The sequence below is a fragment of the Protopterus annectens genome, chromosome 2.part0 (genome assembly GCF_019279795.1).
Source record: "Protopterus annectens isolate FY-2018-M chromosome 2.part0, PAN1.0, whole genome shotgun sequence".
Classification (NCBI taxonomy): Eukaryota; Metazoa; Chordata; order Ceratodontiformes; family Protopteridae; genus Protopterus; species Protopterus annectens.
This window is the reverse complement of record NC_056728.1, coordinates 762,514,432-762,533,989: the sequence shown is the minus strand read 5'-3', so window position 1 is coordinate 762,533,989 and position 19,558 is coordinate 762,514,432. Positions and strand designations below refer to the sequence as shown.

The following is a 19,558-nucleotide window of genomic DNA, read 5'->3' as shown; positions in this document are numbered from 1 at the left end:
CAGGTTCGGCCTCCGAAGTTTAGCAGAAATTGGCCTACCAAGGGGTGGACGTATCCTTCTTATGATTCCCAGTCTAGGGGTAGGTCTAGACGTGGTAGGGGCAGAGCTCAGGGCTCTTTCAGGCCTAGAACAGGGAGTTCACCTGCACAGTCTTCGGGTGAGGGCAGGGGTCAGTCCTTTCGTAAACAGACCCAATGACCTACCTTTTCAGCTGCCAGAGCCTTCTCGTCTGGCAGCACCTTTGGGAGGAAGGTTGGCACTTTTCAAGGAAAATTGGAGTTTAATTACCCAAGACAGATGGGTATTGGATATCATACACCAAGGTTACAGGTTTTATTTCCATACCTTGCCTCCTTTCAAAGGCATGCCAGACGTTCCTCCTCAGCAAAGAAAAGAATAGAGGCTCACAAACAGATTTCTCTGCTGCTCCAAATAGGAGCCATACAACCGGTCCCTCTGTCAGAAGTGGGCCTAGGATTTTATTCTCGCCTGTTCCTAGTACCAAAGAAGGGGAACACGTGGAGACCAATTTTGGATTTATCTATCCTCAACACTTATCTGGACATTCCCAAGTTCAAAATGTTGACGTTACAACAGCTTTTACCTCTGCTGGGCAAAGATCACTGGATGGTGACTCTGGATCTCAAGGAGGCTTACCTTCATGTTCCTATCAGGCTAAGTTGCAGGAAGTATCTACGTTTCGGGCTGGGACTTCTCATGATCAGTTCTCTGCATTGCCCTTTGGCTTATCTACTGCCCAGAGTGTTCACGAAGGTTCTGGCTCCAGTGATAGCTTTCTTCAGGCTAAGAGGAATACAGATCTATCCTTATTTGGACGATTGCCTGATTCTGGCTCAAGGAAAGGACTAACTTCTTCATCATCTACACTATGTGATAGCAGTGCTAAGATGCCTGGGGTATTCTGTGAACGAAATAAAGTCCAGTCTAGTACCCTCTCAGGACATGTGCTTTCTGGGTGTGAGATTGAATACAGCATCCCAGATGGCCTTTTTGACCCCGGACAAGCAAAAGAATCTTTCTCTTTACTTCCATCAATTGTCTCATCAGTCCAGGCTGACTGCAAGGACAGTCCTTCAAGCCTTGGGGTTCATGGCATCTTGTATTCTGGTGCTTCCCAATGCCAAACTGCATATGAGGAAGCTACAATGGTATCTCAAAATGTATGGACACAGCACTGCCAAGATATGGACACTGTCATTCAGATAATACCTTGCATTCAAAAGGAATTTTTGTGGTGGGCTCAGGAATGTCACCTAAACAAGGGACTCTCTGTGACCCGGCCAGATGCGAGTCAGATTCTAACGACAGATGCCTCAGACAAAGCTTGGGGAGCTCATCTAAATGGAAAGTGGATACAAGACACGTGGCCTGCCAGACTTCTACATCTACATATCAACCTGAAGGAGATGTTAGCAGTCCAATTTGCATTAATAGCTTTCAAGGATTTACTTCTTCCAGGGCAGGTGTTGATTCTAACAGACAACACAACTGTCATGTGGTACATCAACAAGCAAGGGGGAACACATTCTTATCCTCTGTGCAGACAAGCAATGATTTTGTGGGAGACTGCTCTCAGTTTAAAGCTAAATCTACGGGCAAGGTTTCTGCCGGGAGCACAGAACTCCTTAGCAGATGTGTTGAGCAGACAAATTATGGATCCCCAGGAGTGGAAATTGGATCCTCATGTATTTCAGAAATTGACAGTGTCATGGGGAACTCCAGACATAGATCTGTTCGCTTCTCCACTAAACTACCAGCTAACAAAGTTTTGCACAAAAAGTTTTCATCCCACAGCTTGGAAAGTGGATGCTCTTTCATTCAATTGGAGCACTCTTCATGTGTATGCCTTTCCACCTCTGCCTCTCCTCCCAAAGGTACTTCTGAAGGTCAGACAGGACAAGCCAAAGCTGATTTTAATAGCTCCAGATTGGCCTCGACAGCATTGGTACCCACTACTGAGAAGTCTGGTACGGGAGCCTCCATGGCCTTTACCTTCGATTCCACACCTGCTGTCTCAGGAGAACAGTCATTTACTCAATGTCAAACTTCACTCTCTTCACCTGACAGCCTGGCATATTCTGTTTTAAACCCTGGAGGGTTTCAGCTTCCACAGCAAGTTTTGAATGTTATTTTGGAGGCCAGAAGGCCTAGTACAAGGAAAGTGTACGCAGATAAATGGAAGAGATTTTTATTTTGGAGTGTAGCAAAAGCATTTGATGTTTCTAAGCCTAATTTAAGCGTGGCTCTTCAATATCTTACTGAGTTACTGGACAAAGGTTTGTCCTTCTCTTCTATTAAGATTCATGCTGCAGCAATTTCTGCTCACTATGATTGTGACCCACCATTGTTTTCTCATCCTTTGTTTAAGCAATTCCTTAGAGGGGCAAAGAATATAAGACCCCCACGGAGAGCTCCTACTCCTGCTTGGGATCTCAATTTTGTGTTGGAGAAACTCACTCTACAACCTTTTGAGCCTGCAGCTACTGCTGAGTTGAAATATTTATCATGGAAGACTGCTTTTTGTTGGCCATTACCTCTGTAGAAGGGTTTCTGAATTACAGGCCCTTATGGCAGTTGAGCCTTTCTTAATTTTCCATAAGGATAGGGTACTAATCCTTCCTTTATGCCTAAAGTGGTTTCTAGTGTGGCTTTAAACCAAACTATTCATTTGCCTACCTTTTATGCAAACCCCCAAAATAAAGGGGAAAAGATTTTGCACACTTTGGATATACACAGGCAGTTGCGATATTATTTGAGCAGAACTAAAGGGTTCAGGCAGTCTCAGCAGTTATTTGTTTCTTTTGCTTTGAGTTCTCAGGGCAAGCCTGTGTCAAAACAAACTATTTCTAAGTGGATTGGGTTGTGCATTGCTTTCTGTTATTCCCATCATGGCAAGGAGGTTCCAGCTGGGATTAGGCCTCATTCCACTAGGGCTACTGCCACTTCAACAGCTTTTTAAGGGGTGGCAACTAAAGATATCTTGGAGGCAGCTACTTGGAGTTCAGTGCATACTTTCTCTAAGCATTATCACCTTCCACTTTACTCTAAATCTAGGGCTGGTTTTGCCACTGCTATTTTACAGGGCATTTTGGCAGCTCCTGCTTCTTTATAGTTGTGCCATCCTCCCTTACCTCTGCTTTGGGATTCTACCCAAGTGTAAGGACTGCAGCAATGTGAGATGAAGAACATAGTACAGTTTTGTACCTACCATAAATGCAGATGTTCGAAGATCCACATTGCTGCAGTCCAATTTACCCTCCCTCCTTCCCCTCTGTAGTTAGAGGCGGTTGTGTGGGTTGGAATGTAAATATTGTGTATATTGTATATATTGTACATATTATTAGTGCTAGGGTGGTTGGTTGGTTGTTTGTTGTCTTTGTGTTTTGACCTTTCTTGTTAGGGTCTTCTGACATCTGGGGCAAGAAAAGACTGAGGATATGACGTCGGTCATGCGCATTTGTACCCTGACGTCCTGATGTCAGTCTAATGCGCCTTGACCGACGTCAGCCTTATACTTTGATATTCGGGCCGACCGAGGACAGCGGACTACCCAAGTGTAAGGACTGCAGCAATGTGGATCTTCGAACATCTACATTTATGGTAGGTACAAAACTGTACTTTTTGCGCTAGGTTCAATAAACGCACTATTAAGCGTCAGGCTGATACCGCCCGACATTGTTTTGGCAGAAAATTCAACTGCATCATGTCGTTGGAACCTCCGACAACCGCTATGTTTAAAAAACGCAAGGACAAAGGCAGCCTAGACCAGATACCGAGGTCTCTGTTAGGCCTGCTGCCGGATCTTCGGTATTCAGTGAGGCACCTACGCAGCCCCTGACTACCGCAGACTTAGAAAATACGACTACCTCTCAGACAGAATCTACTGGACCACTGGAGCCGGTTCCTCCTCAACTCGCGGACGCCAGCCCTGGTGGCGATCCGGAGACTACGGACAGGCCTTCGGTTTCAGAAGGCATCTTTAAACCGACGACTCTCTCTGTTAAGTCATACGCTAGGCTTCCAAAGGTTAAGAAACCGGGTCCACAGACTCCCACACAGGCCCCTATGCCTAAAAAACAAATGCTCAAAATGGCGGAGGACCTGATTACCCTTATCAGAGGTTCCCAGCCCCCTCCTGACAAAAGGCCTAGACTGGAGGAAGATTTACCTCCTTCTGACCAGGAATCCATTTCCTCAGCAGACTCTGAGGAACAGGATGACCCCTTCCCTCTCTATGAAGACTCAGATGCTGAGGAGTCTATTCCCTCTGCCCCCCCCCCCCCTTGAAGACTTCTCTTTTGGGGAAACCCTGCACACCATGAGAGAGCATTTCCTCTGGGAAGGACAAGATTACTCTGACTCCAAGAAAAGACTCCGTGAGTTTCTTCTACCTCAGCATAGACCCCTAGCCATTCCTCCTGTTTTAGACATTCTGGATGATGTCTACACTGAATCCAGTCTAAATCCAGATTCCTTACCTCCAGCACCACCTAAACCAGACAGATACTATAGAGTCCCTGACTCTCACAAGTTTTTATATAAAAGCCCTGCTGCAGACCCAGAAACCATTTCCCAGGGTCCCAAAGGGGTTAAGGCCTCTACTGCTAAGAATCCACTACCTGCGGAAAGAGATTTCAGGGCATTAGAAAGATGGGGGGGGGTGTATACCTCTGCCACTTTGGCCATGAGGGCATTAAACTGCCAGTTCCACATGATTAAATACCAGCAGTACTTGCTTACTCAGTTAAAACAGAAAATGATCCCTCAAACAGATCAACTAGATTTCAAAGGGATGCAGGATTTGTTGCATGCAGCAGAACAAGTGGGAAAACATACCTTGCAGTGTGGTTTTGATTCTTTGGAGGCCTCATGTAGAGCAGCGGTCACAAGGTCTGTAATATGTAGACATGCTTGGCTAAAAGAGCAGACCCTACCAGAACATGTCAAAGCAAAGTTACTGGATGCTCCACTGCAAAAGGATGCCTTATTTGGTGTCAAAGCAGAGGAAGTTTTAAAGAAAATGGAAGAAAAGGCAAAATCAATGCAAACCGTTAAAGATTATTTACAGGTGCAACCCTCCTCGCTTCAGCAGAAACTGGCCATCAAAAACCTGGTCCTTTCCTGCTTCAGACAGACCCCAAAGGGGCAGGTGCAGACGCCCTAGGGGCAGAGGCCAGGCACAAGGTACATTCAGGCCTAGACAATGGCAAACAACAACTCAGAGGGGGAGACTACCGATCTCAACTCTTCAGAAAATAAACTCAGTGACTTTTCCTCTTCGCCTGCCAAGCAAAATTGCCCAGGCAGCACCTCTAGGAGGAAAACTGGCTCTCTTTCCACAAAATTGGCACATCATAACAAAGGACAAATGGGTTCTGGATATTATTACCCGAGGCTACAGATTTCATTTTCATACTTTACCATGGATGAGAGGCATGCCAAATCTGCCAACAAACCAATGGGGCAGATTCACAAAAGCAAATTTCAGCTCTCATGAACATGAAAGCAATTCAAAAGGTACCTGCAAAAGAGCAAGGTCAAGGATTTTACTCGACTGTTTCTAGTACCAAGAAAGGACAAAGCCTGGAGACCCATCTTAGACCTTTCAATTTTAAACACGTACCTGGACATTCCCAAATTCAAAATGCTCACACTACAGCAGCTTCTTCCCATGCTGGGCAAGGAGTCTTGGCTGGTAAAGTTGGACCTCTAAGAGGCATACCTGCATGTCCCTATCAGACAAGATTGCAGAAGATACCTCAGATTTTTGGCAGGCACAACGCATTATCAATTCTCTGCATTGCACTTTGGCTTATCTACTGCGCCCAGAGTATTCACGAAATGCCTGGCATCAGTAATTGCATACTGCAGACAACGAGGAATACAAATGTATCCATATCTGGACGACTGCCTGATCCAAGCGGACAGCAAAGACATCCTACTACAGCATCTGGCATTTGTAACAAAGTTGCTAAGTTGCCTAGGGTACACAGTAAACAAAAAGAAATCAAAACTAATACCCTCACAAGAAATAATTTTCCTGGGTGCCAGCTTGAATACAACGGCCCAGATGGCTTACCTTACGCCAGACGAGCAAAAACAACTGGCTCAGTACTTCAAAAAGATGGCAACTTCTACCCAGCTCACTGCAAGGAAATTCCTGCAGGCATTGGGGGTACATGGCATCCTGCATTCAACTAATTGCATATGCAAGACTGCATATGAGAAAACTACAATGGTACCTAAAAAGTGTATGGTCCCAACACAGACACTCCCTCGAAGCAAGTATAACTCTCATTCCCTACCTTCAGAAAGAGTTTCTATGGTGGGCTCAAGCATGCCAAGCAAACAAGGGCCTTCCTTTTGTCTCACCTCCAACAAACCAAACCTTGACAACAGATTCATCAGACTACACCTTGGGTACACGCATGGTAGGGCAATGCATACAGGGCAAATGTTCTGCAAACCAAAGGCAACTACACATCAATCAAAAGGAGATGCTAGCCGTAAAAAAATGCACTAACAGCCTTCAAGGACCTCTTGCATCCAGGCCAATTTCTAATGAGGACGGACAACACCACAGTTATGTAGTACATAAACAAACAAGGAGGAACGCACTCCTACCCACTATGCAGACAGGCAATGGGCTTGTGGAACACAGCATTAACTTACCAAGTACAACTGCAAGCACAATTCCTGCCAGGAAAGGAGAACATATTGGCAGACGAATTAAGCAGAAATTTGACAGACCCTCATGAGTGGAGACTACCCACAAGTATTCTCAATGATAACTCAAAGGTGGGGACCACCAGACATAAATCTGTTTGCCTCAACCAACAATTGCCAGCTACAAAAATTTTGCACAAGGACTTATCCCTGGCCTGGAAAGTGGATGCCCTATCATTCAGTTGGACAGCATTGTCAGTCTACGTCTTCCCACCTCTGCCTCTACTGACCCAGGTATTACTGAAAAGTCAGATCAGAGAGACCGCAGATTATCCTCATTGCTCCGGACTGGCCACGTCAACACTGGTACCCACTACTACAAAACTTGACTCGCAGCCCTCCATGGATCTTACCTCAATTCCCTCTGCTGTTAACCCAACAAAACTGTCAGATCCTTCACAGTCAACTAAGGACCTTAAATTTAGCTGCATGGAAAATACCTTAAATTGTCAAACAACCCTTCTCTCAAAGGACGTCCAGAATGTCATTTTGGGGGCTAGGAGGCCCAGCACCAGAAAAATGTACTCAGACAAATGGAAAAGATTTTGTGTATGGAGCCAGACCAGAAACCTAAATCCTGGCATCCCAAATATTCCGCACATACTCCAATATCTAGCTGAGATGCTACACAAAGGCCTTTCCTTCTCATCCATAAAGAGCCATGCTTCAGCCATTTCAGCTCAATATGATACAGTTCCTCCCATTTTCTCTCATCCTTTGCTAAGACAGTTTCTCAGAGGGGCAAAAAATATAAGACCCCCCCAGAAAACCACCAACTCCAACTTGGGATCTAAATTTTGTGCTTGAAAAATGAACACTTCCTCCTATCGAACCAGCCTTTTCAGCAGAGCTTCAATATTTGTCATGGAAAACAGCCCTGCTGCTGGCTATCACCTCAGCACGCAGAGTCTCAGAACTGCAGGCTCTTACGGCAGTGGAACCTTTCATCATTTTCCATCAGGACAGAGTATCTTTACGCACCACCCCTGCCTTCATGCCGAAGGTAGTATCCAGTGTGGCTCTCAATCAGACCATACACTTGCCCACCTTTTATCCAAACCCACAGAATAAAGGAGAAAGACTCCTTCACTCCTTGGACATTCACAGACAGTTACGTTACTATTTGGACAGGACAAAGGCCTTCAGAAAATCTGACCAACTCCTTGTATCCGATGTACCAGGTTCAGAAGGAAAGGCTATTTCAAAACAGACCATCTCCAAATGGACAGCACATTGCATCCGCTTTTGCTACTCACACCATGGGAAAGCAGTGCCTGCTAGTGTTAGGTCTCACTCTACCAGGGCTACAGCAACCTCAGCAGCCTTCCTCCGAGGAGTCCCAACAAAGGACATTCTGGAGGCAGCTACCTGGAGTTCAGTGCACACCTTCACCAAGCATTACCATCAAAAACCAGAGCTGGGTTTGCCACTGCAGTTCTGCAGGGCATCTTAGCTGCACCTAACCCAGTTTAGCTCCTACCAGTTTAGCTCCTACCACCCAACCATAGCTTTGGGACTCTACCCAAGTGTGATGACTGCAGCAGCATAGCACGATGAACATAGTACAGTTTTGTACCTACCATAAATGTAGATGTTCGAGTGGTTATGCTGCTGCAGTCCAGGTTACCCTCCCTCCATCCCCTCTACCTAACAAGGCTTTTCTTATACCTCCATGTACATCAACCTTTGGGATGCATGTCTATATGGTGTATTTGCTTACAACTAGTACTATTGTTTTTCACTAAGGTATGTTTTGCAAGCTTCTTATTTTGCCTTCTTAGTTTGGGGCACCTGACATCTGGGGCAAGAAAAACTGAAGAAAATGGCATCTGCTGCCTCTCTTATACCCCTGCCGCACTGACGTCAGGGAAGAAGTGACGACAACCGACGCCAGACCAAGGCTTTGGAATTCAGGCCAACTGCGGGACCGCCTGACGGCAGGATAACCCAATTGTGATGACTGCGGCAGCATAACTACTCGAACATCTACATTTATGGTAGGTACAAAACTGTACTTTTTATGAACAGTGTAGGTTTCAGATTTCCATTGGTTTGTTTACTACTGAAGATCAGCGGTGGGGCATACCCTTATATTGTAGAACACAATGCTGCTGCCTGCACTAACATTTGAGTATGTACTTGTGCATGCGCTGTCAGAGGAATGCCATTTAGGAATGGTGGAGAGGAGTCTATGAACCTAGTTGTTGACTGACCGTGGAGAAATGTCATAAATCATCCCTGGCTGTAAGAATCCTTTATTTTCTATTTACATGCGTGCACTTTCTGTAGTGCTTGACGAGAGAAAGATGAAGCCATCTATTTTATGGAAGACTAATGTGACTGCTAATTCTGTGTCATAACAATATGGTTGCTAATTGAAAATTGATTGCTGGAGTTTGGTCTTGTAGTGTTTGCCAAGTAGGCTTCCAAAGAAGACAGAATACGGTAATAAGTACTTAACTTTTGTCAGTGCTCTGCAGGAATTGTTCCTTTAAGAGTAGGGGATGCTGTGGGGAAAGGTTAATTGTTTTATGATACAATTTAAGATTGCTTACAGTTACTTAGAATGCATGCTATTTTGTTAATGCAGGTGTGTTGCTGCTGCTGTTGATTTTATACTGTTGAATGACTCATTTGTCTTTGAATGCAGGTGCACGTCAGCAATCTTCTTCTGTGCTGGCTAACCTTCAGCAACTTAAAGCTGTTAAGAACGAACTCGAAATGAAAGAAACAGAGATACAAACTGTGGAGAAGGAGTTGGTCAGCTTGAAGAATACAGCTGAAAAGTATGTAAAGTATTTTGCAGACTAATGTGAAGTTTGCATTTACTACACAGCCTACTCATAACTGATTTACCTGCTGCTGCACTTACAAACATTGCCATGCTGTCTTGTTTAATCCGGTAATAAATGAATCTCCTCATTTACTTAACCACTGTATTGTATTTCCAAGACTATTTTAGCCAGCAGGTATATATTGATCATTATTTTGATGCATCCTTCTGCAGGTGAAACTCTCCATGTGAGGTTAACAGGTAGCTGAGCTTGCAGAGACTTAGTTGTAGTAGAACATGTCTGTACAAACCTGCATTGTGCAAGACCAGTAAAGTAATTGATAAAGCTGGTGTGACTGACCTTTGGTTGGAATGTGTGTGTTGTCTGTGTGGCGGGTGCTTATTTTCTTGGGAGATTTATCGCTTGACATCATTTTGGGTATTTGTATATTAAAGATGCTTATCACAGGAATCGCCACTGTGCAATCATTCTTTCCTTGCTAGAATTTTTTACATACATACATCTGCCTTCCATCTTACGTTTGGAGCTTTTTGGGTACTCCCAGCACAGGGCTAGTTTCCTCCCCAGCCCAGGATTTCATCTTGTTTGTCTTAAAAGGGGGAGCAGACTTTGCCATTTTCATTTATTTAGTTGCAAGAAGTGATCAATTGTTAGTCTACCTGACCTTTACAGGCAATTTCAGAGTGGTAATCTCTCAGATGGAAATGAACCTTTTTAATTTCTTCTGTTCTGAGATTATATTTTTATCTCATTTAAAAACTTACTTTTGAACTATATAGATATTGGATTTCTTAAGAGGATGACATTCCCTGACAACTGTTCTCACAGAAGACAAGTCCTTCCAAAAGGTTTGGTCTAAAAGTATCAAGAGAGGAAGACACTAAGTACAGGCCACAGGACTTAGAATGGACAAGTCAATATCTTTCCAAATCTGGCACCCTAAGTGGGACACACTTAGTAACTTACACATACTCTGCTGACAGAATCACTTAAACTGATGTTAGTTTTCAAAGTTTCTTTTCCCTAAGGACCATTTTCTTTAAAAAAAGTTGCACAGGGTCTCTCTGAGGTGTGTGGTGGTGGTGGTTGGGGGGTGCATCCCTTGAACAAACAATGGCAAATTTTTGGCCCAGCTGAACAAATTAGCACCATCTAACCGATGTCAACTAGGGAGAAAGGGTATTACTTGGCTAGGCTTGTTATGGCCCTAGAGGCATTAGCCTAGTAATCTCGTATGAATCTGTTCTGTGTCATGGCTGGATACTTTTTTCAAGGCACCTGCAGCTGGCACGCGAGTTCCTCATGCAGCAAGAAACCTTCTTATGTAATCTAACATTCCCGTTTTCTGTGCCTGAGGTTATAAATATTAGGGAATAAGCTCATCCGTTTGGACAGAATATCTGATCATGTTGAACTTCTCAAACTGCACTGTGTATGCTGAACAGTTGCAGTATCAGTCTGCAATTGCCTTCCTTGGCCCTTTCAGGTGCAAATGGTTAATTTTGGAGTTTGTGAACATGTCTGGAATCATGTTCTCCCCTCCACTGCCTAGCAAGCCCTACTTCTGAAACAGCCCTCCATCTAAAAGGAGAGAAATCTTCCAACTTGTGGCCAAAAAGAAGGATTTATCTTACATCTGCTTGTATCAGTTCACAAATTAGTTATGAAACCAATAACTTCAGGTTTTGCCTTCAGATTCCCCCTACCCCACCCCCTTCCACCAGATGGATTCTTCAAGAGCATTTTAAATTTTTATGTAGGAGCATTTTAAATGAGTTAAAAAGGTGTATATTTCATAAAAGAAAATGCTACCCAGATTAGTTAGAAACTGAATTTCCCAAGTTCACTTTGTCTTCCTTGAGGACAGGTCCCTTTGAAGGTGCCTTATTACAGTCTGAATTAGCCACTGACACTCAGGAAACCGAATCGTTTTTACAGAGTTGAAGTTAAATTTGTAAGTTCTTATATGAAAACTTATTGCCTGAACATGAGTAAAGAATCCTACTTTACACCTGTATGTAACACACTATGTAATGTTAAGATGGTCTGAGTCATATCCTTGACAACTTGAGCAAATGTTCTGTATCAATATCACCCCATGTATGAGAGCAGTTAATTGCCAGACGTGTTACAGGATTAAGGAAACCATGTCAAGAACATGTACATGAAGGTCCTAGATGCTGCCCTTAAATAGCACCCCATAGAAATTATGGTGAGAGCCCTAAGAGGCGACAAGCACATGATATACTGCAGCTCTAATACTGTTGTCTGCACTTGGGCATCAGTCTCATGCATCGATAAAAAAATACAACCTGTTCCTGAGGACATCCAAAGAGGAGTTATTAAATACACCCCGTGACAAGTATTTGCATTTTGGGCCACTGTCACAGGAACTGTAAGGTTAAGAGGTGATATGAAGGATCAAAGGCAAATTAAGGTAGTAGGATTCCTGTCCAACAAGTTGTATTTGAACAGAGGAACAAAGCAAAGGTATCTTATTTCCTCTTAGTTTATTTGCTTTATATTTAGAGCCATTGGCAAAGAAAATAAGGGACCCTCAAATTCAAGGTTATTAATGTTATGGTAATCCAGAAAAGCTTACTTTTATTTGAAGATATGTTTTTGTACCTGAAATATCCAGTCAAAGACATTTTGGTATTTGGGAACATTTTGACATTTTCAGGTCTTTTCAGGACATCAAGTTAATGAAGGTAAAACGAAGGCTATTCTGGTAAACTATGTACACACAGGCTATTCTGGTAAACTGTGTACACACAAGTGGGTTGGTTTGGCAATAGTCATATTTATAGGTACATCACATGAACTATTTTAGTATAAGGATTGAAAAGGATTCTGTCGTGATAGCCAAGGATAATGTGGGAAGAGTTTAAAGTCCATACAAAAACTGAGAAACTCTTAAGTTTGTGATAATAGATATGATAGTAAAAATGTTTTGGTCCTTTTTTGTTTTGTTTACAGATTAGACCTATATTTATCAACTAAAAGAGAAATTGTAGACAATAATTGAGGAGAATTGATTTGTGAGGGGAAAAGAGTAATAAAGTGGGATAATGATTCTCCACATAGAGTAAGCTGGTTTAGGATTGCCTGATTTGAAGGGGATACCTTATTGCTATGCAATTAAGGTTCATATTCATAATATAAGCAAAATGTTGAAATTAAAAGTGGAAGGGGATGATGATGAAATGGAGGATGGGTGCTTAGAAATAAGGAAAGAGTAGAATTTTGGATGCAGGTCCTTAAGGAGAATAGCAACAATTGTACAGAATATTGTATTTATTAAGTATTCTAAGAACTAAGCCAACACTAAAATGGAGAAAGGAGATTTTTGCAATCGGGATGGCTGCAAGTAGGGTTATAGAAAATGGGCAAAAGGGGTGTGGCATTTACTGGAGGACATTGGAAAATGAACCAAAGTATTGAGACCAACTAAGTGAAAGTGATGGAATGGAATAAGGCCAAACAAAAGCTTGGACTTGCATATTAGAGACTGCCTCGTCTGCCAGGGATTGATGTCCGAGTATAGGCAAAGAGAAAGGAAGAGTAGAGAGCTAATGTGAAAGGTGAACTCTGCTAAAATTTTTGGTTCAGTTTAGAGCAAAAGCTGCTGTTAGAGATGGATAATTGCTAGGGCAAAATAAAATATTGCTTGATGTGACTGTAAGAATCAATCTGAGGCCAGAAAAAAATGAGAGGAAAAACAAAAGCAGTTTCTAATGAGACGATGTGAGGACATCTGTGCGCCTCTCAATTATACAACTAAGTCCAGAAGGTTTGGGAATTTTGCTTGTGTTTGTGTAGGTATTTTTATACCCCAAGCAGATTTCAGAGAATTTTCCTCTGGTAGATAACAAATGCTGGAGGTGTGATGATAAATTAGAGGTAGCAAGCTGGCAGAAATATTAGTGGATCAAATGGATTTAACTGAGGAAATGATTCTTTTGAGCAGGGACATGGGATCTGAATTGCCTAGAGAGAAAGGCCTTACCAACTTTAATACTATTGGCTGCCAAAAAAGCAATTACTGGAAAATGGAAATCAAAATCTAAACCAACCATTGAAATAATTAATATTATAAAGGGATAAGAGAAGGAATGAATTACATAAAAATAAACAGAATTTCTGGGAACAATGCATGCAGAATAAAGTACAGCAGGTGGAGTGAGGTTTAAGGGAAGGCAGGAACTTAGCAATTTGTCATGTTGGAATGAAAATCTTTTAATAAGAAAAGTGTGTGTACCACATGAAAATGCCCTTATGTTTTTTGTCTGGTGTGTGTGTGTGTGTGTGTGTGTGTGTGTGTGGTCATGTAAACTGTGGTTTAATAAAGCAGTTTAAAATAAAGTAATACAGGCTGACTCCTTTCAGAAACCAAATGTTACAAGAAGGCAGTTCAGAATGTAATGAATTGTATGATCTTTCTCAGGAAGGAAAAAGTGACAATGCCCACTGTTTCCCCCCTGGCTGCAGGTCCACCCTCTACATTAGCAAGAATGGTCCTTAAGGCCCACTAATACATGTCTTTCATCTACATGACTCCTTTGGCATGGCTACACATGAGGATACTACGGTGGTTCCTATGCAGTGCCAGGGTTTGAACTTTCTCAAGAGAGGAGTAAGCTCTCCATGATGCTTCTGGCTCACAGCAAATGTAATTGCATGATGTTGAAAGTGCAAGCCAAGCTGGGAATGCCATTTGTTGACCCAAAAGAGAACTGCATCACCACTACAGATCCCTCTAACTAGGCTTGAAGGGGGTGCACACAGGTACTATGGTAGTCCTTCTCAACTGAGCCAAGATAAAGAAAAGGACATTGGTATCAAACATGTTTGCAGTTATTTATGCACACAGGTCTTCGGGATGACCCCTGTGTACAACTGCCCTAAAATTAGTCACAGACTACTACAGCAATGTAGTCCATCAGACTTTAGGGAGCACTAGCTCTTACTTGTGAAGCAGGCTAGCAATATTGGTCTGGAATGCAACATCAACACAGAACATTTAGTCCCATACCTATTGCAATGTTCTTCGTGTTTCACTGTTGCAGTCGTTACATTTGGGTAATCTGCTGGCAGGTTGCCCTTAGTCGGCCCGATTAACAAAGTCTTGGGTCCTGTGTCGGTTGCTGTCCCTTCTTCCATGACGTCAGGGGTATAAAACATGCAGCCGACGCCATTTTCATCAGTCTGTCTTGCCGCGCGGTGCCCGAAGCAGAAGCAGTTCGCAAGTGCCGGTCGGCCGACTCCTGAAATTTTTGTTTGAGTTTCAGAACCGAAGTCTTCAACATAAAGCTAAGTACCCCGTTGGGGAAACTTTTTCTTGCTCCTTACCAATGTCAGTAAAAGTTAATAATTGTATTACTTGTGGGAAGCAAATATCTCATAAGGATTTTCATTTGTACTGTATTCCTTACCTAGACCCTGACCACAACGTGCCTTGCTGTCCGTTTTGTGCTAAATTTAATCAACGCACTATTAAGCGTCGGTATATTTTTGCATCCAGATATTTTGGCTCAAGATTTAACTACCCAGAAATGTCGTCTGTTAGAAATCTGACTACTGGAATACACAAAAAACGCAAAGAAAAAGACAGACAGAACGTTGAGATCCAAAACAGACAAAACTTCTAAGCCAGTCGCCGGTACTCAGTGAGGTGCTTTCGCAGCCCCTGATGCCTGCTACTTTTGATTTGCAGGCCTCTACTGAGACCCATTCAGAGTCACTTTAAGTACTGAGCCCGCCGATGTCTCTATCTTAGATGGGTCCGGAGCCGCTGAGCAGGCACCGGCTTCTGAGGGTGTTTTCAGGCCTAAAGATTTGTATATTAAACCAACGCCATCTTCAAAACCTAGGCCAAAATCAACTTCTATGTCTAAAAAAACAACGTTTGGGCCACGTGCACAGTTTCCTATGCCTAAAAAACTAATCAAAATGGCTGAGGATTTAATTACCTTGATCAGGCGTTCCCATCCCCCTCCTGCTAAGAGGCCTAGGCAAGGCAAATATTATGAATCATCAGATCAGGTTTCCATTTCTTCTGATTCCTCTTCTGATCAGGAATTATCTATTCCACCTTATGAGGACTCTGATGCAGAAGAATCCATCCCTTCTGCTTCTCCTCCTGAGGATTTTTCTTTTGAAGAAACTGCATACCTTAAGGGAGCATTTTCACTGGGACAGGATTTCTCAGAATATAAAAAGAGGCTTAGGGATTTCCTTCTTCCTCAGCATAGGCCTTTGGTTATACCTCCTGTTCTCGGCATTGTTGATGTTTTCTCAGAATCCAGCATGACTCCTGATTCTCTGCCTCCGGCTCCTAGTAAGGCAGACAGATATTACAGGGTTCCTGACTCCCACAAATTCCTTTTTAAAATCCCTACTGCTGACCCTGAAACCATTTCTCAGGGTCCCAAGGGTGTTAAAACTTCTACTGCTAAAAATCCTACCTCTTCTGATCAAGGGCGCTGGATAGATGGGGTAAGAAGGTTTACACATCTGCAACCTTGGCAATCAGGGCTTTAAACTGTCAATTTCATATGCTTAAATAGCAGCAGCATGTCATGGGCTTAAACAGAAAATGATGTTGATTTCTGACTGTATGGAAAGTAGAGTTACAGGATTTATTGCATTCAGCTGAACAAGTTGGAAAGCATACTTTGCAATGTGGTTTTGATTCCTTGGAGGCCTCTTGCAGGGCAGCTGCAACTGGTTCTGTGATAAGAAGGCATGCTTGGCTCAAGGAGCAAAATCTGCCTGATCATGTTAAAGCAAAATTGTTGGATGCTCCTTTACAACAGGACAGTCTATTTGGTAAATAAGGCAGAAGAAGTTTTGAAAAAGATGGAAGACAAAGCTAAATCTATGCAAACTGTAAAAGATTTCCTACAAGTGCAGCCACCCAGGTTCAGTAGGCACTGGCCTACTAAGAACTGGTCTTTTCCAGTACCCATCAGAGCTGCTCAGGGTCAACCCAGACACTCCAAAGGCTCCAGGTTTCAGTCATAAGGAACTTACAGAACAAAACAATGGGGTGCCTCCACCTCCAAATCTGGAAGTAGCAAGGCACCTCCCTACGGTAAACAGTCTCAATGACTTTCCTCTGCCATCACCAAGCACTTATCTTTTGGCAGCCCCTTTGGGGGGGGGAACTGGCACTTCATGCACAAAATTGGCATCTAATTACCCAGGACAAGTGGGTTTTAAATATACTATCCCAGGGATGCAGATTTCATTTCCACACGTTGCCAGTCCCAAATGGATGGCCAGCTCTGCCTCCAAATCAGTGGGCAGAGGCCCAAAAACAAGTTATGTCCCTCATGAATATGGGGGCTATTCAACCTGTACCAGAAAAGGAAACGTGACAAGGTTTTTATTCAAGACTTTTCCTGGTACCCTCTACAACAGTTACTGCCTATGCTAGGCAAAGATGCCTGGCTGGTAACTCTAGACTTGAGGCTTACCTGCATATCCCAATCGGGGAATCTTGCAGAAGATACCTCCGCTTCAAAGCAGGCTATTTGCATTACCAGTACTCTGCACTGCCCTTTGGCTTATCTACTGCGCCCAGGGTTTTCACAAAGTGTCTGGCACCAGTAATTGCATTTTGCAGACAAAGAAACATTCAGATTTATCCTTACCTGGACAATTGTCTAATTCATGCAGAAAACAAGGGCACTCTTCTAAAACATCTGGCGTTTGTAAAAAGACTTCTAACTTGTCTAGGGTACACCATTAACGAAAAGAAATTGCATCTGATACCCTCTCAAATAATGACATTCCTGGATGCAAGCTTGAATACAACTGCCCAGATGACTTACCTTGTGCCAGAAAAACAAATTCAATTGATGACTTACTTCAAACAAGTGGCCACAAAAACCCAGCTATCTGCAAGACAAATTCTGCAGGCTTTGGGGTTCATGGCCTCCTGCATTCTAATAATTCCATATGCAAGACTGCATATGAGGAAATTTCAGTGGTACCTAAAAAGCTTATGAAGTCAACATTGTCACCGCCTGGAAGCAATGATTACTATCATTCCTTGCCTGCAGCAAGAGTTCCTATGGTGAACAGAGGCCTGTCACCAAAACAAGGGACTGTCAATTCCACCCCCTGCCACACAAATCCTGACAACGGACGCATCAGATTATGCTTGGGGGGTGCATATGGCAGGGAGATGCATTCAGTGCCAATGGAGCCCAAATCAAATGCACCTACATATCAACCAGAAAGAGATACTAGCTGTACAGAATGCTCTGACAGCCTTCAAGGACTATCTTCATCCAGGACAACTACTGATAACAGACAACACCACAGTCATGTGGTACATAAACAAGCAGGGTACCTATTCCTACCCCCTTTGCAGACTAGCCATGGCTTTGTGGAACATGGCCTTGACTTATCAAATACATCTACAAGCTCAATTCCTGCCAGGAAAGCAAAACACTCTGGCAGACGAACTAAGCAAAAATCTTATGGACCCACACGAATGGAAACTGGATCCACAAATCTTCAGCATGTTGACACGCAAATGGGGGACCCCAGACATAGATCTTTTTGCCTTACCCCAGAACTATCAGTTGGACAAATTCTGCACAAGAATTCATCACAAAAAAGCTTGGAAAGTGGACGCTCTATCCTTCTGGTGGAAAAACCTATCCGTCTATGCCTTTCCCCCTCTGCCTCTGCTCTCCAAGGTCTTACTAAAAGTCAGACAGGAAAAACCAAAAATGATTGATTGCTCCAGACTGGCCTCGCCAACACTGGTACCCACTCCTACGCAATATGTCACACCTTCCTCCGTGGTACCTGCCTCAGACGCCTTATCTACTGTCTCAGCAGAACTATCAAATTCTGCACACTCCGCTCCAAACTCTGAATCTTGCAGCATGGCTAATCAACTAATTTCACCGGTTACATCTCTCAGCAAACCTTTGATGGATGTCATTTTGGAGGCTAGAAGGCCTAGTGCTAGAAAATCTTATGCTGATAAATGGAAAAGATTCTGTGCCTGGAACCAAGCCAAGGAATAAGCACAGCAATGCCCAATATTCCTCAGATTCTGCAATATTTAACTGAGATGCTTCACAAGGGCCTATCTTTCTCTTCCATAAAAATACATGCCTCTGCCATTTCAGCTCATTACAACACAGAGCCCTCCCCTCTTTTCTCATCCCCTACTAAAGCAGTACCTCAGAGGGGCCAAAAATTTAAGACCTCCCAGGAGAGCACCAACTTCTGCACGGGACCTCAATTTTGTGTTAGGAATAGCTCACCCTACCTCCTTTTGAGCCAGCTGCTACTGCAGACGTAACATTTCTCTCTTGGCAGACAGCTTTTCTTTTAGCAGTCACTTCAGCTAGAAGGATTTCAGAACTACAGGCTCTCATGGCAGTGGAGCCTTTTATTATCTTTTAGCCAGACAGGGTGGCGCTCAGGACCAATCCATCCTTTATGCCTAAAGACTAAGATTTTACTTAAGCAGGACAAAATCTCTAAGAAAGTCTGAGCAATTACTGGTGGCATTTGCTGCAGGGGCAGAGGGAAAGGCTATTTCAAAGCAGAATATTTCAAAATGGATAAGCCACTGTATTAGTTTCTGCTACATGCACCATGGTAAACCTGTTCCCAAGGGGATCAGATCCTATTCCACCAGGGCTGCATCTACTTCTGCAGCCTTTCTCAGAGGGGTTCCTACCAGAGACGTTCTAGAAGCTGCTACCTGGAGTTCAATTCATACGTTCACCAAACATTACCATTTACCTCTCTTCTCTAAATCCAGAGCAGGCTTTGCCACTGCTGTCCTGCAGGGCCTTATAGCTGCTCCTAGTACTGTACAATTCCATCCTCCCAACCATAGCTTTGGGATTCTACCCAAATGTAATGACTGCAACAGTGAAATACGAAGAACATAGTACAGTTGTGTACACTTACCATAAATGTTGATGTTTGAGTGTGTTCACTGTTGCAGTCCTGGTTACCCACCCGCCAGCCCCCTG

At 43.3% G+C, this 19,558-nt stretch overlaps 1 protein-coding gene across 1 annotated transcript in view; it reads left to right on the top strand.

Moving 5' to 3' along the window:
- Window positions 1-19,558, top strand: part of SMC2 (structural maintenance of chromosomes 2) — a 1,579,182-nt gene that overhangs the window by 1,111,261 nt on the left and 448,363 nt on the right. The window contains exon 18 of the mRNA XM_044060351.1: window positions 9,398-9,533. Within this exon, the coding sequence (XP_043916286.1) occupies window positions 9,398-9,533 (136 nt within the window). The remainder of the gene's footprint in view (window positions 1-9,397; window positions 9,534-19,558) is intronic.